At 42.8% G+C, this 22,836-nt stretch overlaps 3 protein-coding genes across 5 annotated transcripts in view; all 3 read left to right on the top strand.

Moving 5' to 3' along the window:
- Positions 1-8,828, top strand: part of LOC106566793 (helicase ARIP4) — a 112,452-nt gene extending 103,624 nt beyond the window's left edge. For all 3 annotated transcript variants that reach the window (XM_014135186.2, XM_014135187.2, XM_045693095.1), the window contains 3 exons: positions 1,454-1,650; positions 1,991-2,370; positions 2,509-8,828. In XM_014135186.2, the coding sequence (XP_013990661.2) occupies positions 1,454-1,650; positions 1,991-2,370; positions 2,509-3,443 (1,512 nt within the window). In that variant the 3' untranslated portion in view covers positions 3,444-8,828. The remainder of the gene's footprint in view (positions 1-1,453; positions 1,651-1,990; positions 2,371-2,508) is intronic.
- A 372-nt stretch (positions 8,829-9,200) lies between these two features.
- LOC100196297 (transmembrane protein 115) lies at positions 9,201-13,801 on the top strand. Its single transcript, NM_001141326.2, has 3 exons — positions 9,201-9,229; positions 9,298-10,238; positions 13,649-13,801. Exons 2-3 carry the CDS (start codon positions 10,040-10,042, stop codon positions 13,714-13,716), a joined length of 267 nt encoding a protein of 88 aa, NP_001134798.1. The 5' UTR covers positions 9,201-9,229; positions 9,298-10,039; the 3' UTR covers positions 13,717-13,801.
- A 4,301-nt stretch (positions 13,802-18,102) lies between these two features.
- Positions 18,103-22,836, top strand: LOC106566794 (rho-related GTP-binding protein RhoA-B). The gene is made up of 5 exons (XM_014135189.2): positions 18,103-18,369; positions 20,296-20,453; positions 21,392-21,512; positions 21,749-21,879; positions 22,086-22,836. The coding sequence occupies exons 2-5, from the start codon at positions 20,298-20,300 to the stop codon at positions 22,257-22,259; spliced, it is 582 nt and encodes a 193-aa protein (XP_013990664.1). The 5' UTR covers positions 18,103-18,369; positions 20,296-20,297; the 3' UTR covers positions 22,260-22,836.

Raw genomic sequence — 22,836 nt, 5'->3', positions numbered from 1 at the left:
TGCAGGCAGCAGAACGTTCTCCACGGCGTCTCCAGACTCTGTCACGTCTGTCACGTGCTCAGTGTGAACCTGCTTTCATCTGTGAAGAGCACAGGGCGCCAGTGGCGAATTTTCCAATCTTGGTGTTTTCTGGCAAATGCCAAACGTCCTGCACGGTGTTGGGCTGTAAGCACAACCCCCACCTGTGGACGTCGGGCCCTCATACCACCCTCATGGAGTCTGTTTCTGACCGTTTGAGCAGACACATGCACATTTGTGGCCTGCTGGAGGTCATTTTGCAGGGCTCTGGCAGTGCTCCTCCTGCTCCTCCTTGCACAAAGGCGGAGGTAGCGGTCCTGCTGCTGGGTTGTTGCCCTCCTACAGCCTCCTCTACGTCTCCTGATGTACTGGCCTGTCTCCTGGTAGCGCCTCCATGCTCTGGACACTACGCTGACAGACACAGCAAACCTTCTTGCCACAGCTTGCATTGATGTGCCATCCTGGATGAGCTGCACTACCTGAGCTACTTGTGTGGGTTGTAGACTCCGTCTCATGCTACCACTAGAGTGAAAGCACCGCCAGCATTCAAAAGTGACCAATACATCAGCCAGGAAGCATAGGAACTGAGAAGTGGTCTGTGGTCACCACTCCTTTATTGGGGGTGTCTTGCTAATTGCCTATAATTTCCACCTGTTGTCTATTCCATTTGCACAACAGCATGTGAAATTTATTGTCAATCAGTGTTGCTTCCTAAGTGGACAGTTTGATTTCACAGAAGTGTGATTGACATGGAGTTACATTGTGTTGTTTAAGTGTTCCCTTTATTTTTTTGAGCAGTGTATATGCACAGGTACACCTCCAATTGACTCAAATGATGTCAATTAGCCTATCAGAATCATCTAAAGCCATGACATCATTTTCTGGAATTTACCAAGCTGTTTAAAGGCACAGTCAACTTAGTGTATGTAAAGTTCTGACCCACTGGAATTGTGATACAGTGAATTATAAGTGAAATAATCTGTCTGTAAACAATTGTTGGAAAAATTACTTGTGTCATGCACAAAGTAGATGTCCTAACCGACTTGCCAAAACTATAGTTTGGCAGAAAAACGAGTTTTAATGACTCCAACCTAAGTGTATGTAAACTTCCGACTTCAACTGTATCTATATGCACACCGTACTGTATTATACACTCTACCCAAACCTGGTCACCAAGGTTAGAGCCAAACTAGATATGCATATCTATATACACACATCTATAGTGTTTACTCATAAGTTGATACCACATGATACATACACCTACCTCGCTGAATCATGGACAGACACTGTCTCAACCCATCGTTTCCACATTGAACTCACTCTCATTAAAATTCTACTTTATTAACAGTTCTATCCAGAATTATAACCTACTTGACAGCATATTATACTTAGAGAGCAATTACACTTAATCTACTCTCCATGTCTGTCTCTCCAGCAACCCTTTCACCACGAGTCTCTCCTGATTGAGCGACGGGAGATGAAACTTACCATAGCCGAGAAGAAGGCCGCGAAGAAGAGCTACGAGGATGAGAAGCGTGCGTCGGTGCCCTACACGCGCCCCTCTTATGCCCACTATTACCCCGCCAGCGACCAGAGCCTCACAAATATCCCTGCCTTCAGCCAGCGCAACTGGTGAGATGGTCCCCAGAGAAGTACATGTTTTCTCAGTAACAATACTACTGTTGCATACAGTCAATCAAATGTATTTTGTAAAGCCCTTTTTACAGATACCCAGATTAGCAAACAATGCAGAAGCAAAGTGTCTAGGAAAACTCCCTAAAAGGAAGAAACCTAGAACAACAGGTCCAGGAGAAGGTAGCACTCCTGGCATGGTTCCAGGAAGAACTAGAGAGAGATACCAAGTTTTGAATTCCAAAGTTTAAACTGTTGATAAAATCTTTAACTCTCCGCTCTCAATTTGGACTGCCAATACCCCACCCTGTCATCTTTCCTCTCCCTTACCCCCCTTCAGGCGCCCACCCCCCCGACAAGATGAGAAGCCAGTGGCCAGTGTCCGCCCAGTTAAGTCGACTCCAATTCCCATGATGCCTCGCCAGGCGTCTCACAGCTCTGCCCCCACAGCAGACTCCGACTCCAGCTCGGGCTTTCCCGTCAACTACCTGCAAAAGGCGGGCGTATTCGTCCAGAAGATCGTCACCACCACAGATATCGTGATACCTGAAACCAACAGTTCAACTGATGTTAAGGCCAGGATCAGTGCAGGAGAGAGCATCCACGTCATCAGAGGAACGAAAGGGACCTACATCAGGACTTGTGATGGGAGGATATTTGCCATCCGCACTGCAAGCAAGTCCAAGGCACGGGAAGAGAACTCAGCTGCTGCACCCAAAGGTAGCAATCCCAACTCAACCTTTAGTCAGTATAGTTTCTAGTCATTTGGTCCATATGGATCTGTTTTTATCCAGTGCTGATGGTTTTGTTTAGTCTAGAGAAGTATCTGACCCGTCTATCTTACCTTCCCTACCTCAGACACCCAGAAGGTATCGGAGGAGGCCTCCGCCAACGGCTGTGTGACTCGCCTGCTCTCCCCCGACAGCCCCGAAATCCTGAGTGAACTCCAGAGGTACGAGGCTGCAACCAAAACCAAGGCCCAGCATCAGCAGGGCTCCAAGGCTTCGTCTGCAGGTGCAGTGGTTCCACAGGAGAAGGCACCGGCAGAGAGCAACAATGGCAGCAGCATGACTATCCATGCCAAGCCCTGGAGCGATGCCTCCACCCCGGCCAAGCCCAGCACAGATGCCATTGCTGCCCTGGACCTGATGGGCACCAAGCGCAAGGCCTCCACCCCGTCCAACATCGAACGAGCCAACAAAAAGCATCCGGCCCCCAGCAAGCGCACCTCGGCCCAGTTGCCCCCCCAGGCGTTTCCCTTTGCGGCGGGCTATGACCTCCCACCCATGGGCCTCAACCCAGCCATACTGGGCTCCATGGGGCACCCCATATTCATGGGGGCCGGCTTGCCCTACTTCCAGTCCCACAGCCAGCAGGGTGACCACTGTCTCATGTTCCCCATGACTCCCGACCCCTTCGGCTTGGGGGGCGGCACCCTACCTAGATCCTCTTCCACCATCACCTCCTCGGCTGCCCCTGATTCGGCCTCCCTAGCTCCCTTCATGCTGGGTGCTGGTATGGCTGGCATGCTGCCCCCAGGTTTCCCCATGTCCTACGGCCAGTCCCTGTGCATGTATCCTAACTTGCTTCTCCCCGGGGAGCTACCGGCCGCCACCCCAGGCCCCGCTGGCTCCAGCTTCTTCTCGCCCTTCCCCTCCTCCTCCGGCCTGATGGGGGCAGGGCTGGGTCGCTCTGATGCCCACGGCTCGGCAGAGAACGCCGGTGGAAGCAGCTCAGACAGCAACAACTACGATGAAGATGATGATGATGTCATTGAGGTGATGGGACAATGAGAGCCTCCATCGTAGGAAAGAGGCATGTGGGTTGTAGGGGACAACTAGTGGAGTTGCTGGGGCTAGGAGTGCTGAAGAGAAAGGGAAGGGACAACCAAGCCCACCTCCTCCACTAGACCTATTCCCCATCCCAAATGCAACATGCACACCTTTCAGAAAACGGAAATCTGTGTTGGAATATAACAGACTGGACAAAGCACCAAATCCTTATGCTGAATATCTTATTTAAAAAAAAATTAAAAAGACAAATCTGAACTTATATGATTAAGAAAAATGAACTTGGGGCTTCCAAAATGTTGTCCTGTACTGGCTTTTGCAAATCATTGAAGCAAGCGACTGCTGGGTTTGGACCTGCAAATCACTTCTTTGTCTTCTATTAAAAAAAATGTTCCCAACAGTTGATGACAGACTAGGTTAATAACTAACTGACAATAGACTAGAGTTAATATGTCAATTTTATATACGTAGTTGGTAGTAATTATTGTATGGCGCAAAATATCAGTTACATGATATTGTTCTTGATTGTCATTATATGCTACTGAATATTATTTTATATAGTAGTCGTACTCTAAACATGTCACAACTGTTTTCAAAATCGATTTGATTTGCCCTTGAATTTACTGCGTTTCGTTTTTCTGAAAATGGTCTACTTGAGACTCAATTCAAAGAATCAGTTAGGCTCTTTGTTGGGTGAAAAACGAAGTCAAAAACCTTCAACTCAAAGAATGTACGCTTATTTACGACTTTAACGCAGACCTTGGGGACAGGCATCACACTTGGGAAGATCTGATTTCGATTTGTGATATGTCATCTACATTTTTCAAATGTACACATCGTCTACAGGCGACGATGTGAAAACTGTGATCTTGCTAAGCTCCAACTGTCCGAAGGGAACTGAATTGAAAATGCCTTGCCTCTGTCTCTCTGAATGTTACCTAGTGGGAGTAGAGAAACAGCGAGACGGGCAGTCCTAGGACCTGGATCTCACCCATAGTCTTACTGTAGCTTTGCTAAGTGATGCAAATATAACCCATGAACCCTCTGGTGGTCAGGTGGGTCACCTGTCTACTTCTCTATCTGTTTCTGCATCGTGTACCCAAGGGTTCTAGAGTAGAGAACTTCTGTCATACTGACTCGCTCTGCCTTGTGGATAGCATGAACACTCGTTTTCAGTTCCTTTTTCTCATCTTTGGCATATGTGATTTCAAAGGAAAAATAAACAGGGTTCAAGAGATCATTGTCAAACCAAAATCATTTGAGAGAAGTCAAAAATAGCTGTGCCAAAAAAAGTACAACTTAAAGCACTCTCCAGAGAGGATCATTCTCTGGCGTGACCAAATGTCACCGTCAACTGCTATTGGCCTATAGAAGAGGGTTTCTTTCCCTAATTTGGTCACAGTTTGTCATTATAGACTTAGTGAGCTCATTGTAAAGATGATGCTGGCTTAACACTTCACTGTGTAACAAAGGTTAAGTATTCAAAGTACCGGTACATTGATTTAGAGAGGGGGGGAGTCAGGTCTGTGACCTGGTTCTGTTTAATAAACAACAGAACTTTTCATTTCTGTTACTGCTGACTGTGTTATTGCCCCCCTCATTAAATGCGTAGGCCGCCTACTGTCTCATGCCGCGTTCACGTGCTAGTCGGAACTAGGAAGCTCAAAAATGTCCAACTTTCTAACTGGTTGAACGCGGCATGTGTATAACTACAAGCAATTAGCAAGTCGGGAAATGTCTGACTTTTCGACTAGTATGTGAACGCGGCAACTACCCAACACTTTGGGAAGAGGGAAGCCCAGCCCACCACCTCCACCAAGTCCCTAGCCTTGAGTTTCTTCAGCAAGAGCTTTAAACTCCAGTTATTGTGTTTATTATGAGACCCTTACATCATCAGACTTGTTCATCTTTTTATACCATACTTAAGGTATTAATTGACCTGTTATTTAATTTTTTTATATACCACTTTTATATATGACAGTGCATATGTATTCATTCCTTTTTTTGTTCTGTTTTTGTAAGGGAAATTTTTATGTTCATTTGCTAGAACACGTCGATTCTTGTTACGTGACTTGAGAAATGCGATATTAATAGACGTCTGACCCATAACTGTGTGAATTTCAGGACCAACCAGGCAAGGTGGTCGAACCACTCATTAGCCGATAGAAAATGTAATCCAGTGCTTTTGTTTTGTTTTTATTTATGCTCATATCATCCAGATGTTCATGTGAATCTATCTATCCTAATTGCAAATGAAAGGTAGTTCCCTCAGTATTCATTCGTCTTCGGTTGTTGAACCAACTGTTTTTTTTCCCATAGATTTCTACATGAATTTAAGTATTTATTTATAAATCAATTCAGTCGGCGACCAACTGACTCTCTTAATTCCATTTATTAAAGTCAAGCTGCTGTCTTGAGGAGAATGGCTGGAAGAGCCTGTACCTAGTTAGTGAATGGACATGTAACAATGTCTTTTTATATAAATAAAATGTAGTTTCTAAATAAAATAAAATCATGTTTTGAATGGCATTTCAATTTCATGTACTTTGATAACAGTTACTCTAATTAATGACACAGATTCTCAAGCACTAGTTAAACATAAGTAACTTTTTCACTAAACGGATGTCCTTTTCAAGGTTGGGGGGGAATAGACACTGTCTGAAACTGAGCATATAGTCTAGAGACATGTCCATCAGATGACATTACCTAAAATCAGATGAAGAGGGCAAAATTGAGTATAGCTCAAATCAATCTCCTGTCCTAGACGACAATCCATAGCAACAAACAGGTTCAAACAAAACTGATATCGTTACACAGAGACTGGTTTACTGTTCTGTATTTAGAATGAATTCATAGTTGTCTATTGCATGCTTTTAGTGTTTATATTAGCTTTGGTGACATGAGCTGTCTGCAAGCCGATGATTGCATGTTTTGACTACGAAACTGAAATGATGTACATAGACTTTACCAATCATATCTTAAAGGAACTGTCCAGTGTTTCCAGATTTCTATTACATATTTTTGTTTAACCTTTATTTAACTAGGCAAGTCAGTTAAGAACAAATTCTTATTTTCAATGTCGGCCTAGGAACAGTGGGTTAACTGCCTTGTTCAGGGGCAGAACGACAGATTTTTACTTTGTCAGCTCGGGGATTCGATTTTGCAACCTTTCAGTTACTAGTCCAACGCTCTAACCACTAGGCTACCTGCCACCCCCATGTATGACCTATATAGTTAATTCATATTGCATAGAAATGACTTATAATTAACTACCATATTACTTAAATTATCCTTCCAAAAAAAATTAAGTATGTTAAAATCAGCTTTTCTATGTTGGAATGGTGTGGGCGTATACCGGTCACATGGTGTGGGCAAGTAGATTGCTGATTGGCCAGCTCATCCTCTGTGAGGAAATGTTTGTTTGAGATACAAGCTTGAGGTGGTGTTTTAGGTGTGTTTTTTTTGGCCGCTGTTTAAGTTAACAGAATATTAACTTTTAAAAGTGAGATTTTCACTGGACAGTTGCCTTAGATTTCATCATTAGCTATGCAAGCAGAGTCTGTTAAATTGTATTTAGAAACAAGTGCTTTTATCTTCTCATTATGATAATACTTATTTGAAAAATAAATAAGAATTGAAATGGACCCAACATACAGTATCTTAACATGTAAAAGGAATTCCATGATGTCTGCTTATTCCATGAAACTTGGCCATAGTGGACTGGATGCCACTTGACTTGTTTACCGCTCTTTGGTGTTGTAGCTCTGTGATGTCCTCTGATCTATACTGTAATGTTTTAATGCCTTGGGAATGGTAGATGCAGGCAGAGATCTGGGAATATCTATGTTACGCTGCCCTTCTTTGGCTGAGTTTGGGTCTTCTTACATAGCTTGGATATTCATGTTTAAATGTTTATTGAAGGCTTTCAGCATTTGAGTTGCCTGCCCTTGGCCTTTACATAAGTCAAGCATTCACATGTATTTGGTTCAGTCAAATTCTCCCCCTCGCCATCATCGCACACTCATGATTTAACCTCACTGTACCAGTGGTTTGTCTTTGATTCTGTAGAAGCAGAACTGTTATTCTGAGAGAATTTGATCAATATGCAAAAATGATGACAATGACATTTGAAACACACATCAGAGCAGTACAGTTGTGTTCCAGCGTGTGGCTAGCACTCTTGTTCTCCATAAGCACAATTCCACTGAGGCATCCCAGATCCTTGCATGTCTCATCTGGGTCTTGATAGAATGGTCTTTTAGTCTCGTGTTTTCAGCACCGTAAGTGGACAAGGTCATTTTAATTGTGTTTATTTTTCACATGATTGTGTTGTTTAAGGGTGTGTATATTTGTATGGATGTCTTCACAGAGGACAGTTTCCAGTTTGTTTCAAGTTTTATTAGTCGTATGTACGGGACACGCATAGTATACTTCGTCCAACAAAATGCTTACTTGCATACGCACCATTGTTCTTAGCTAGTCAAAGGTCACTCACTTGGGCTTCTGTGGTAGCCAACATATACCCACTTTGCATTTTCTGCCAGTGAGCTATTAACGTTATCTTAGTTTACATTTACATTTTAGTCATTTAGCAGACGCTCTTATCCAGAGCGACTTACAGTAGTGAATGCATACATTTCATACATTTTTTGTTCCCCCCGTACTGATTTCCAGTGGTGGAAAAAGTACCCAATGGTTATACTTGAGTAAAAGTATAGATTCCTTAATAGAAAGTTACTCAAGTAAAAGTTAGTCACCCAGTAAAATACTACTTGAGTAAAAGTCTGAAGGTATTTGTTTTTAAATCTACTTAAGTATTAAAAGTAAATGTAATTGCTAAAATATACTTAAGTATTAAAAGTAAAAGTATTACAAAAAAATTATATATATATAAAAAAAAAAAAATTGTTGAGATAGCCAGGGGCACACATTATTTACAAATGATGCATTTGTGTTTAGTGAGTCCGCCAGACCAGAGGCAGTAGGGATGACGGCGTGTTCTCTTGATAAGTGTGTGAATTTCACCGTTTTCCTGTACTGCTAAGAGTTCAAAATTAAATAAGTACTTTTGGTTGTCAGGGAAAATGTATGGAATAAAAAGTACAATACATTCTTTAGGAATGTAGTGAAGTAAAAGTAGTCAAAAATATAAATAGTAAAGTACAGATACGCCAAAAAACTAATTGAGTAGTACTTTAAAGTATTTTACGTCACTGTTGATTTCAGATCAGATTTTGTCAGTGCTCCTTCTGTGATGTTTGATTCTTGTAGCATTCTGATGTCATGGTTTTGTCTTTTTTTAAGTATTGAGAAATGTGAATTCTTCTGTGATTATCTTTTTTTATTATGGAAATTAATTACTGAATAAAATGAATGTGTATGTGGTTATCCAAGTATTTTTATGTCTCTTGAATCGATGCTTGAGGAGAGAGAACATTTTGAATACATGTCAGTTTGAATACATTTTTAAAAGTTCTCCATGACCCATAGGCTGCCCTACCACATGGAACTCAAGGATCTAGCAACAACAAAAAAACAATGTTTCCCATGATCAACTAGTGCACCAAACTGGCGTGACTTGACGCTTCGTGTGTGTTGGTGACGGTGGCACTGGCAGCGCAAGCGTTGTTGCTCAGTGTGAAATGCTGGGAGTGCCTCACAAGACAACAAATATTCCCGAATAAATCTGTTGCTTTATATCGGAATAACGTTGAAGTAACCCAAGATACTTCTGACATTCTGAAACCGTAGTGACTTAATTAATTTCGCGTGAATCTCTAATTGTTCGCCTGGACAACATTGTTTTGACGGCCTGTTGCTAGCTAGCTAACGCAGGAAATCATTTAACGTTAGCTAGCTGGTGGACTAATTTAGTCTGTGTGACGAGGCGAGAAAAAAATGAGCTGGTACTGTTTATTTTTGTAGTTTTCGTTTTTGTAGTTATACAACTCAAACCCATTTATCAAATGGAGATTGATCCGTTCATGAACTCTAATGGTGGATTTAAAACATCGTAACAGTCTGACTTCTTCCTTAGCTAGTTAGCCTAGCTAACTACTTATTCCACACAGTGCTTGCTAGCCAGCAAGCTGATGACGTTTATTAGCTAGCTAGCGTTGGCTGGTTGAAGATCTGGGAATTTTTGGTATGATTTCTAAAGTCAAGTAGCTATTTACTAATTGGGAAGTTAAATTGTATGTAAACTTCGAGTATGGCACCGTTCAATGTCAATTGAGAGTAATTGGCAGGTTGCTAGTAAGTTATCTAACGTTAGCTACGTTAACGTTAGCTCAACTATTCTTATCTAATCAGAAACAAGGTAACTTCAGCAAAGTCCATAGCAAGGTAGGAAAGTTGCTCCATCAAGTGTTTTGAACAGTGAGACCATAAAAGGTTCATTTAAACCATTAATTAGCATTGATAAATCAGATTATTTCCCGGATGAATCTTCACTGTAGAGAGTGGATGTTGTCTGGTTCTGCTGATTTAGTTTGTTATTCTTGGCACTGCTAATTTTAAAATAAAAGGCCAGCACGTGAGCAGCTGCGGGTCAGACAATCTTACTCATCGGCCCTTGCTCAAGACTAACAGACCACACAATGAATCGCTATCTGCCAGTTGCACGACAGCACTTCTTTGGCGCATTAGCCAATACGAGCGTTGTGGTGAAGTCCATAAGTGCCATAGTGCTCCTTCTGTACCTGCTCTCATGGGCAGTTGACACTCCATATGCCCTGGGCGTGACACCTGGCTACCTCTTCCCCCCTAACTTCTGGATCTGGACCCTGGTGACCCATGCCGTGGTGGAGCAGCATGTGTGGGGAGTGGCAGCCAACGTGGGTACTGTTATGGCCTGTGGCCGGCTGTTGGAGCCTCTGTGGGGCGCCTTGGAGCTGCTCATCTTTTTCACTGTGGTCAACATCTCTGCAGGCCTCCTGTCTGGCCTCTCCTACTTGCTCACGTATGTCGTCACCTTCGACCTGGACTACCTATTTGCGGTGCGCGTCCACGGGACACCAGCCTTCCTCGGGGGGGTGTTGGTGGCCCTTAAGCAGACAATGGGGGATACGACAGTGCTGCGGGTTCCCCAGGTGAGGCTCAAAGCTGCCCCGGCGCTGGTCCTCCTCTGCTTTTCCCTGCTCTGCCTCTCAGGCCTGCTGGAGAGTGCCGCCCCACTGGCGGCCTACAGCTTTGGCGCCCTGGCAGGCTGGGTCTACCTGCGCTTCTACCAGAGGCACAGCCGGGGCCGTGGCGACATGTCAGACCATTTTGCCTTTGCCTCCTTCTTCCCTGAAGTGGTACAGCCGGTGGTGGGACTGCTGGCTGGCCTGGTGCACGCAGCCCTGGTGAAGATCAAGGTTTGTAGGAAGATGGTAAAGCGCTACGACGTGGGGGCACCTTCCTCCATCACCATCAGTCTGCCAGGGACGGACCCCCAGGACGCAGAGAGGAGGAGGTGAGTGCTCTAGAGGCCCAAATAAACACAAACACACAGGCATTCATTTACCAAGATTTGTTTACCTCATGCTTCATTTTCTGGTTGACACACTTGCAAGCTGTCACACTGATGTCCTTGTTTACATAGACGGTAGTTAAGCCTACGTACTGTATCATCACCTGGAGAGGATCAGTGGCTGTTTTGAAAGGGACTCCCAAGATATTTAGTTACAATATATTGCATTACATTATTGTATAGTAACTAAACATTTGCTCAGCCTTGCCCTTGCTTGGGAATGGGCAGACGCTGTTTATTTTATAACTCACTCATTCTCTCAATCTCTTCATTCAAAGACTCAATCATGGACACTCTTACTGACAGTTGTGGCTGCTTTGAATGATGTATTCTTGTCTCTACCTTCTTGCCCTTTGTGCTGTTGTCTGTTTTTATTTATTTTTTATTTCACCTTTATTTAACCAGGTAGGCTAGTTGAGAACAACTTCTCATTTGCAACTGCGACCTGGCCAAGATAATGCATAGCAATTCGACACATACAACAACACAGAGTTGCACATGGAATAAACAAAACATAGTCAATAATACAGTAGAACAAAAGAAAACAAAAAGTCTATATACAGAGAGTGCAAATGAGTTAAGATAAGGGAGTTAAGGCAATAAATAGGCCATGGTGGGGAAGTAATTACAATATAGCAATTAAACACTGGAATGGTAGATGTGCAGAAGATGAATATGCAAGTAGACTGCATCCAATTTGTTGAGTAGAGTGTTTGAGGCTATTTTATAGATGACATCACTGAAGTCGAGGATCGGTAGGATGGTCAGTTTTACGAGGGTATGTTTGGCAGCATGAGTGAAGGATGCTTTGTTGCGATATAGGAAGCCGATTCTAGATTTAATTTTGAATTGAAGATGCTTAATGTGAGTTTGGAAGGAGAGTTTACAGTCTAACCAGACACCTAGGTATTTGTAGTTGTCCACGTATTCTAAGTCAGAGCCGTCCAGAGTAGTGATGCTGGACGGGCGAGCAGGTGCGGGCAGTGATCGGTTGAATAACATGCATTTAGTTTTACTTGCATTTAAGAGCAGTTGGAGGCCACGGAAGTAGAGTTGTGTGGCATTGATGCTCGTCTGGAGGTTAGTTAACACAGTGTCCAAAGAGGGGCCAGAAGTATACAGAATGGTGTCGTCTGCGTAGAGGTGGATCAGAGAATCATCAGCAGCAAGAGCAACATCATTGATGTATACAGAGAAGAGGGTCGGCCCGAGAATTGAACCCTGTGGCACCCCCATAGAGACTGCCAGAGGTCCGGACAACAGGATCTCCGATTTGACACACTGAACTCTATCAGAGACGTAGTTGGTAAACCAGGCGAGGCAATCATTTGAGAAACCAAGGCTGTCGAGTCTGCCAATAAGAATGTGATGATTGACAGAGTCGAAAGCCTTGGACAGGTCGATGAATATGGCTGCCATCTCTTATCGATGGCGGTTATAATGTCGTTTAGGACCTTGAGCGTGGCTGAGGTGCACCCATGACCAGCTCGGAAACCAGATTGCATAGCGGAGAAGGTACGGTGGGATTTGAAATGGTCGGTAATCTGTTTGTTGACTTGGCTTTCGAAGACCTTAGAAAGACAGGGTAGGATAGATCTAGGTCTGTAGCAGTTTGGGTCTAGAGTGTCTCCCCCTTTGAAGAGGGGGATGACCGCGGCTGCTTTCCAATCTTTGGGAATCTCAGACGATACGAAAGACAGGTTGAACAGGCTAGTAATAGGGGTTGCAACAATTTCGGCAGATAATTTTAGAAAGAGAGGGTCCAGATTGTCTAGCCCGGCTGATTTGTAGGGGTCCAGATTTGCAGCTCTTTAAGAACATCAGCTATCTGGATTTGGGTGAAGGAGAAATGGTGGGGGCTTTGGCAGGTTGCTGTGGAGGGTGCCGGGCAGTTGACTGGGGTAGGGGTAGCCAGGTGGAAAGCATGGCCAGCCGTAGAGAAATGCTTATTGAAATTCTCAATTATAGTGGATTTATCGGTGGTAACAGTGTTTTCTAGCCTCAGAGCAGTGGGCAGCTGGGAGGAGGTGCTCTTATTCTCCATATGCCCAATAATGTTTGTACCATGTTTTGTGCTGCTACCATGTTGTGTTGCTGCCTTGCTATGTTGTTGTCTTTAGGTCTCTCTTTATGTAGTGTTGTGTTGTGTCTCTTGTCTAGATGTGTGTTTTGTCTTATATTTATGTTATTATTATTGATTTTACTTGAAATTCCAGCCCCCGTCCCCGCATGAGGTCTTTTGCCTTTTGGTAGGCCATCATTGTAAATAAGAATTTGTTCTTAACTAACTTGCCTAGTTAAATAAAATTCTGATCGTCTTACAGGCAGTTGGCGCTGAAGGCCCTAAACGAGCGATTGAAGAAGGTGGAGGACCAGTCGACCTGGCCAAGCATGGACGACGAAGAGGACGACAATGAGGATGAAGTTCGGACCGACACTCCCCTGCTCTTGGGACAGGAGAGAACGTCGCCAGCAGGGGGGTCTAGCGGCTCCCAGAACACCACAGGACAGGAGTCCAGCATCATCAGCTTTGAAGACGCCCCCTCCCGCTCATAACAGACACACTGATACACACTCAGTCGTGCTTAGTTTTGACTAGCATACACTACAGTGACTACACACGCACACAATAGCCCTAGCAGTTTATGACACATTGTCAACATTGTCAGGCCTATCAGTTTTACAGTCTGACTCCCCGAAGTTGTACACAGATACCAACACGGACCCATCGCTCCCCCGGGCCCACCCGCATATGTCCATTGAAACGTTAATGCAATGTATAAACATATTGGTTGGACTCTCCCTACCTACCACTTCACGTCTCTCCTGAATAAAGTATTGAATGGGTGCACAAAGTGTTTCGTAAAGCTCTTTTGCCCCAAAAGACAGCTGCTCCACACCTGCTGCTTGTCTGGCTCCCAGATTTTGTGACTGAGACACTTAGACTGGAGCAGAGACTCTTGGCAAACTCCCCATCTGTTGCTGTGTGTTACTATTGTCCCAGAGTAAGCTTTCAGCAGACGGACAGAGATTCTCAGCGGTTTTCTAGGTCATCCTTTTGTCCTGATGGGTGTTTAATTTTCAAGGTCATCTACGTCTTTTCTCTTGTCTCCATCACTGAAAGACTGAAATGAGTCTCGGTTTACCCCACAGCTGTTTTACCACTGTTAGATCTTCTGTTTTCAAATGTTTCCTAAATTTGTGGGAAACCTGATAATTTGACAAGTTGCTCTGTGGATGATGATGCGTTTCCTGTACCTGTTTTGAGGGGTTTACTTTTGCTCTGAATTCTTGAGGTGATTTTCAGAATATCAACTACTCTGAGTCAGAGTTGGATTACTAGACGGGGAACCATAGCCATAATAGAATAAAGGGGATGTGGGTGTGTCTTCCTCTTTGTTCATACTGTTGATTTGAGTTCTGTCAGAATATTTTGTTCTGGACAGAAAGTTTTGTGTGTGTTTGGATTTAGGTGAATGAGTGTGTAACTGGGAGAGGGAGAGCACTAGATTGTTCACATGGTGGCCTCCTGTCATTTCTCACTTGTTTACCCTGATAAAGTTCAGCAGCTTTTGACAATGGCAGCAATAGTCACTGATGCACTCTTGACAGGCCTTCTTCTCCCTAAGGAACATTTTGTCAATCTCTTGTTTCTTTGGCTACGTTCCCACAGGCAGCCCTATTCACTTTTTTATTTTTTTAACTAATTGGTCTTTTAACTAATCACAGATATTTTTCAGAGCTGATCTGGTTGGTCAAAACGCAGCTTTAGACAGGCAGCCCAATTCTAAACTTATTTTTCACTAATTGGTCTTTGGACCAATCAGGTCAGCTCTGAAAAAGCTCTGATGTCAAAAGATCTGATGTGATTGGTCAAAATACCAATTAGTGGAAAAATATCAGAATTTGGATGCCTGTCTAAACGCTGCCTTAATGCAGCCTTTCTGGTTTCTCTTTCTTCCCCTTATTAATCTGTCTCCCTCTTTCAATGTTGGTTAAGATAAGAACTGCACTCTTAATCTAACACACATAGTGTATTTACGAGGTTTGTTAATGCTAGTGGCAGTACCTGTTTGTGGGGATTGAGTGGAAATGTTTAGGTGTGGTGAATGATGGCAATACTGATGCAGTTCTGTTTAATTTGTTGGTGGTGACGTCAAGGCTTGGTTTTCACATTGTCCGTGCACAGGACAGTTTTCCCGGATTTCCACTATTGGTGTGTTTCTTTCTACTGTGGCCATTGCAGATTCCTCTTTAGTTTCTGATCTATTTGTTTATCTCTATATGAAATAAAATATGATTGTATGACATGTAACAATAAATTGTCTTTTTGCAAAACTGGGTAGGTAGTACTAGTAGAGCACATGTCAGCTGATATTTCTGTAGGCTGCCACTAGATGGAGCAGTTAGCACAGTATGTGATACTCTACAGCTGTTTCATTGTATGTCATTTTGGGCTTTGAACTGACAACCTTTTCCCACGGGTACTCCACGTTGCCTTATTTAGGTGACTGTGACTTAGATTGGAATGCCTAATAGAAATATTAATAATTTATCTAGCTTGATTTATATTTGTGATTATTTTTTTTTTTATTTCACCTTTATTTAACCAGGTAGGCAAGTTGAGAACAAGTTCTCATTTACAATTGCGACCTGGCCAAGATAAAGCAAAGCAGTTCGACAACATACAAAAACACAGAGTTACACATGGAGTAAAACAACATACAATCAATGATGCAGTAGGAAAAAAATATATATAAAAAAAATAATAATAATAAAAAATAAGACTATATACAATGTGAGCAAATGATGTGAGATAAGGGAGGTAAAGGCAAAAAAATGCCATGGTGGCAAAGTAAATAAAGTATAGCAAGAAAAACACTGGAATGGTAGATTTGTAGTTTGAAGAAAGTTCAGAGATAAAATATAAATAATATGGTGCAAAGGAGCAAAAATAAATAAAATAAATAAATACAGCAGGGGAAGAGGTAGTAGTTTGGGCTAAATTATAGATGGGCTATGTACAGGTGCAGTGATCTGTGAGCTGCTCTGACAGCTGGTGCTTAAAGCTAGTGAGGGAGATAAGTGTTTACAGTTTCAGAGATTTTTGTAGTTCGTTCCAGTCATTGGCAGCAGAGAACTGGAAGGAGAGACGACCAAAGGAGGAGTTGGCTTTAGGGGTGACCAGAGAGATATACCTGCTGGAGCGCGTGCTACAGGTGGGTGCTACTATGGTGACCAGTGAGCGGAGATAAGGGGGGACTTTACCTAGCAGGGTCTTGTAGATGACCTGGAGCCAATGTGTTTGGCGACGATTATGAAGCGAAGGCCAGCCAACGAGAGCGTACAGGTCGCAGTGGTGGGTAGTATATGGGGCTTTGGTGACAAAACGGATGGCACTGTGATAGACTGCATCCAGCTTGTTGAGTAGGGTATTGGAAGCTATTTTGTAAATGACATCGCCGAAGTCGAGGATTGGTAGGATGGTCAGTTTTACGAGGGTATGTTTGGCAGCATGAGTGAAGGATGCTTTGTTGCGAAATAGGAAGCCAATTCGAGATTTCACTTTGGATTGGAGATGATTGATGTGAGTCTGGAAGGAGAGTTTACAGTCTAACCAGACACATAGGTATTTGTAGTTGTCCACAAATTCTAAGTTAGAACCGTCCAGAGAAGTGATGCTGGACAGGCGGGCAGGTGCAGGCAGCGATCAGTTGAAGAGCATGCATTTAGTTTTACTTGTGTTTAGGAGCAGTTGGAGACCACGGAAGGAGAGTTGAATGGCATTGAAGCTCGTCTGGAGGGTTGTTAACACAGTGTCCAAAGAAGGGCCAGAAGTGTACAGAATGGTGTCGTCTGCGTAGAGGTGGATCAGAGATTCACCAGCAGCAAGAGCGACATCATTTATGTATACAGAGAAAAGAGTTGGCCCAAGAATTGAACCCTGTGGTACCCCCATAGAGACTGCCAGAGGTCCAGACAGTAGGCCCTCCGATTTGACACACTGAACTCTGTCAGAGAAGTAGTTGGTGAACCAGGCGACGCAATCGTTTGAGAAACCAAGGCTATATAAGGGTAGTTAAATTCAAACAATTATCAGCCTACTTTAAAAAATGTTTTTACCAAGACACAGATAACAATTAACGTAAATCAGCATGAGTGTACTGTATTTTATATTGCATTTAAAAAATGCTTATCCAGACTTTTTTAAACGGGTGTTACCTATATTTTAGATGACGATTCAGGCTTTCCAGAATGTAATTGGACTTACATTTGCATATATAATGAATGACAAAGGTTAATATTTTAAATTATATATATTTTTTAATGTGATTAGTAATTTACACAGTTGTGTGTAAAGTTGTGTAATGCCAGAGACCAGTAACACTTAAAACTAGGAACAATAACACCAGTAACAAATCTGTAGACAAGATGGCATAGCTAAAATGGAGGCCACAGTCGCTCAAACCACACTTCTTAAATTCAAAATAAATCACTTAATCATGTGATTTGATCAATTATTTTAATACAATGTCCTTTCCCTTACTATAAACTGTGTAACACTAGTGACACATCTTAAGGCCTCACATCAAATTGCTAAAGTGCTTTTCAAAACAGCCCTGGCTCCAATGAACCTTTGACCCAGGAAGAACTTGCCAAACAGAGTGCTTTTCAAAACAGCCCTGGCTCCAATTAACCTTTGACCCAGGAAAAAGTTGCCAAATTGTTGAATCTTTTCAAAGTGGTGCTTTTTATAAAGGGTAACACCCCTCAGCCTCAGTGGTAATACCAGTGACATGGAATTGAGGGACAGCTATTCACAAATTATTTTGAATAATGAGTTGATATTTAATATATATTTTTTAATGTAGGCCACAACATAAAACTTATACTTTCTTTTGCATATGACATTTAAAGTGGGAGAAAAAACACTTTTTTTAAATCAAAATATGTCACTAAACATTGACTCTAAAATATATACAAAACATGGTTTGCAATTTAACTGTCTTACATATGTTTTATTAACAATATACTTTGTCATTATCTGACACTTTTAACTGTTATAACCACCACTGTTCCTGGTGGTTATGGCTGGGACAGCAAAGCCACCATTTTCGTAGAATGACCCAATGCGAAGGAAGGAAGCATAACCTTTCCACTCCTTGGGTCCTTTCTAACATTTATTTTGTTTGGAAAAAGTTTTTGAATGCAACTATTATTGAAAAACAACATCAAAACGGTTTGGATGCTCGTCGAAACCGACTGACGTGCACGCGCAGGCGTGGCTCACGCTCGTCCCCGCCACCCCTCCCCCTAGCGTGCACACGCAAAGTAATTCAACATTGTATCGAAACGAGGGTTATCAGCGAAGCAAGAGAGCTCTGGGAAAACGACTGCAAGCCATCTAAACAACAGGTACAACTACTTTTGAAAAACTTTTATCGAAATATGACAACATTGGTGGAGTGTAAAGGTAGGATAAAATGTTAGAAAGTGGTTCGGCCGTACATTATCGTCGTCGGTCTCGCATTTCTAAACGAGCCCGAGAGGACGCCTCAATAGTGGTAACGTTATACCGCGTCCGCACTGACTCAAGCTACTGGCTAGTTAGCAGCAGTAACCGTTGGAAAAGGAGATCCATTGTTTTTATCCTTCAAAAGAAATTGCCAGAACACGTCCATGTAACTAGCTAAGCTAGCTAGCTACCGTATCCCCACCAGGTAACTTTCTTAGGTAGTTAACGTCTGCAGAAACAAGTCAGTATTTGGAACAAACCGGCGTGTTAGTTTGTTGCTGTTATCTTGAGCAAGTTAGCCAACAACTAGCGTTATCGGTTAGCCACCATCAACGCGCCCCCATAATTCTGACCAGTTGGCTAGCTTGCTACGTTAGCTAACTGTGTTTTGTCAAGTAGCTAACGTTACCCTAGCGTCCTAGTAGTGAAGTTACTGTTTTTTTGTTTGTTTTTTACTTTAACGTGCAATCCTGTAAATAAAGGTTATACAGTACTTTTCTCGCTACCTAACTTAATTATAACAAAACAAACTTAGTTTGAATCTGATTGGGTGGCTTAGCTCGGCCCGGCCATAGATTACAAGTATCAGTCTCTTTATTTTAGGTAACGTTGGTTAACTAGCTAGACAAGTTGCGTTCTAGGGTTGACCATTTTAATTTAACTTCAGGGGGACCCGACACTGTTTTTCTGGTAGAGAGCTAGCGAAGTGAGTTTGTTGGGATTGGGGCCGCCCTTATACTGCGGACAACAGCCATCTGTTGATGCTTTGACGCCATCTTACCTAAACATTTGAATGACCCACCCTATGGGCAAAAATGCACGTAGTTACTTACAGTAGCTTTAATGCCTGTCTATCCTAAGCAGTATTATAGTAGTAATTAATGTAATGTCAGCCAAGAAACTAAAAGATGCTTGCCGTGCATGAGTGTCTAATGTCCTGTATGTGACTGCTTCAGAGAACCCATCTTATGTGGCGTTTGACTAATGGGGATATCACATCAATGATTACTAGGATACAGCTTTGACACATACTTCACTTCTACAATCACATGATGTCCACAGGATCAGAGCGCTGGTAGTCAAATAACCAGTCAAATGTATCATGGTTATACATGGCAATACTAGCTAAATGTTGTCAAGACCTATTCTGGAAGTAGTCTAAACATAAGAGTTGGGCACTGTACATCAGAGTTGGTGCGGTTGGTCACACATGTCCCTCAGTCTAAAAATACATGGGGATTGTTTTCCATCTTGAATGCACCATTCATTGTTGGTCCTGACTTGTGATCCTAACATTCAGCAACTAGTTTAACGTGAGCAGCAATACGATCACTGAATGGATGGGCTGATTCTCTTTCCCTCTTTGCTGTCAATTTCCTTGCACACACATTTACCTGAGGAAACTTACTCAACCGTTATTAGTGGAGATTACCGGCGTTGTGTGTCGAACATATACCATACCTGCAGTTTGTTCTGGATCATGCCTGTTTTGATAGAGCCTGGTTAACATTGGTTGTTGTCTTCTAAGACATGGATGGATAGGACACATACAGACTTTAACCATCTGGTTAAAGTTCAAAGTAAATTATCCCTTTAACCTCTGGTGTTGAAGGCAAGTGTGTTTCCCCAATAAGCCCCACTGGGAGAAATCATTCAAGGATACAAGTGTGACTTAGCTTTGCGAATCTCCACAATGGTGTTAAGTGTCCAGTCATCAATCCACTACACTGATCTAATTTGAGACCACAGCAGTTATAAAAACCTGTTTAATATAAGGCTGTTGTTTTGCTTGTGTTTCTTCATGCACTTTACTTCTCTCTTCTCAGGCATGGCAGCGATTCGTAAGAAGCTGGTGATCGTGGGAGATGGTGCTTGTGGGAAGACCTGTCTGTTGATCGTCTTCAGTAAAGACCAGTTCCCTGAGGTCTACGTACCCACTGTCTTTGAGAACTATGTGGCAGATATTGAGGTGGACAGCAAACAGGTAATGAATACAGACTCAACAACAACATTTTTTTTTTATTTCTCAGTTGAGGGTGTTAACAAGGTTAGGTGAATTACATAGCCTTAATTGCTAGCTGGTTTTCAAGGTTGCTTCACTGTGTTTAATAGTGCTGGTCTTGCCTATCATGGTATCGGCTCGTTGAGATTGGGCTATATTTATCTATAATATATATATATATATATATATATATATATATATATATATATAATTCAGTTAACCAGGTATAGAAACATATTAGGTGCAACATATGCTTCTGAATGATGTAAGGAATATGTATTCTAAAGTTGTATTGTAAGACCCTATGGCACTTCATTATATAGCGGCCCGTGTGAGCTATAAACCCAGGTGTCCTGGCCTCAATTTGGCTCGACTAGAAATCTGGGACATCTAGATTTGATTGGCTGAATGAATTCCACTTACTTCATGTCATACTTGTAGAAGTGTCTTGCTCTAATTTGCTTTCCCCATTTAACTCACAACCGAGAAGGGCAAGTAGCTTTCTATAACCCTTTAGTGTGTCACACCGATGAATGTCTTCAAGAAATGTCCAGTTATCCATTTTCAAAGAGTGACTCTTATCAGAGATGTGATTTTTCCTGATTTGCTGGGAGTTTGTTTTTCTGACATTGTCCTCTTTTCATTCCTCATTGAAGTTGGCCTACACCTAAAAGTAATATCCAATTATCCTGATTTTCTAAACATTTCCTGTGTGTTCATGAAAGTCTGTGGTAGGCAGATGTCATTAACTGTACAATGTACATTTTACTGAATCAATGTGTTTACATGGTTGTCTATGGTTTATTTCTGTTGCCAGAGGTTTGCGGATAAACCCAGTCACTAGAACAGCTGACATACACTTGCCACTTCAAGCATATCTGTATGAGGGTTAACATTAGTTGTTGTCTACTCTGTACTAGGTGGAGCTGGCTCTGTGGGATACAGCTGGCCAAGAGGACTACGACAGGCTTCGCCCCCTCTCCTACCCCGACACTGACGTCATCCTCATGTGCTTCTCCATTGACAGCCCAGACAGCTTGGGTGAGCTTACACACTCACTCTCTTACTGTCATCCGCACAAGGTTTCCTTTTATAGGTGGGTTGTTCAGCCCATTCTGACTAGTGAAGTACTCACTCACACATCCAATACGCATAGGACAGCAATAGCTCTTCTACACCTCCTCCCTCCGGTACACTACACACTACCCCATATCTTCCCAAATGTACTGAGTGTTGGTGGGTGCTTGTCTGACCCTTGACCCTTTGATTCCGTACAGAGAACATTCCAGAGAAGTGGACTCCAGAGGTCAAACACTTCTGTCCCAACGTTCCCATCATCCTCGTAGGCAATAAGAAGGACCTGCGCAACGATGAACACACACGCCGGGAGCTGGCCAAGATGAAACAGGTACGTCGAAAGGACAGGCAAATATTTTCCTCCCTGTACAAACTCGTGGGATTATAAACAAACTGCGATGAGAGAAAAGGCCACGTTGGCTACAAAGCTTTCGGGAAAACTCACCCTAAACTACACCAACTGTATCTGTCACTCTTTCCGCATGATATGGTCAGGGCTTTTTGGATGTCCTGACAGTGTCTCTTAACTCTCTGTAGGAGCCAGTGAAGCCAGAGGAGGCCCGTGACATGGCCAACCGGATTGGAGCGTTTGGCTATATGGAGTGCTCAGCCAAGACGAAGGATGGCGTGCGGGAGGTGTTTGAGATGGCCACCAGGGCGGCACTACAGGCCCGGCGAGGAAAGAAGAGCAATAAATGTCTCCTTCTGTAGACTGCATGACAGGACTCAGTCCCTGTACCAGGGGCTCTGGCAAGTGTGTGGATGGACAAAGGGGGTTGGATAAGCACCTGTTTACATCTCACCGACCCCCCTCGCACTTGCCGACCGACCGTTGGAGCTCGTGTCCTTGCTTTGGGAGATGATCGCAGAACGTATCATTTTTTTGTTGATGTTTGGTTTTTACTCGTCTTATTTTTAAGTCATGGTAAACATTTATCAGTATTTAAATTTCACCTGCCAAATGCTGTTGTTGGGGCGGTCGTGAGAAGGGCTGGCCTCTGGACTGCCAGTCAAGTGCTCTGTCTGCCTGGACTCTGGGCTGGCTGCCGTTTCTTTGTTTGGAACACACAGGGCTGAACTCCTTTAAATCTCTTATGTACAAATCATTTTAGTTTTTGGATGTGAAACCGTAAAGTAAGTGTTGAAATGAATAAACAGGAAAACATGTTTATGCAAATCTGTAAATATAAGACGTGGGTATATTCATATGTATACACATACATGACTGGAACTGTATTTGTAAACTAGCCTTGGTTACATTGTGTAATAAATTACTTTCTGTAACACA

This window comes from Salmo salar, chromosome ssa13 (genome assembly GCF_905237065.1).
Source record: "Salmo salar chromosome ssa13, Ssal_v3.1, whole genome shotgun sequence".
NCBI lineage: Eukaryota > Metazoa > Chordata > Actinopteri > Salmoniformes > Salmonidae > Salmo > Salmo salar.
Note: the sequence above shows the minus strand (reverse complement) of the source record. Positions and strands in the feature narration are given on the sequence as shown.

Bases quoted from the DNA above. Each gene is read 5' to 3' on its own strand.
- LOC106566794 (XM_014135189.2), top strand. From the start codon at position 20,298: ATGGCAGCGATTCGTAAGAAGCTGGTGATCGTGGGAGATGGTGCTTGT. The intron at 21,513-21,748 runs GTGAGCTTACAC...GATTCCGTACAG, and splicing joins TGACAGCCCAGACAGCTTGG to AGAACATTCCAGAGAAGTGG. The intron at 21,880-22,085 runs GTACGTCGAAAG...AACTCTCTGTAG, and splicing joins AGCTGGCCAAGATGAAACAG to GAGCCAGTGAAGCCAGAGGA.
- LOC100196297 (NM_001141326.2), top strand. From the start codon at position 10,040: ATGAATCGCTATCTGCCAGTTGCACGACAGCACTTCTTTGGCGCATTA. The intron at 10,239-13,648 runs CCGTGGTGGAGC...CAGTCTGACTCC, and splicing joins CTGGACCCTGGTGACCCATG to CCGAAGTTGTACACAGATAC.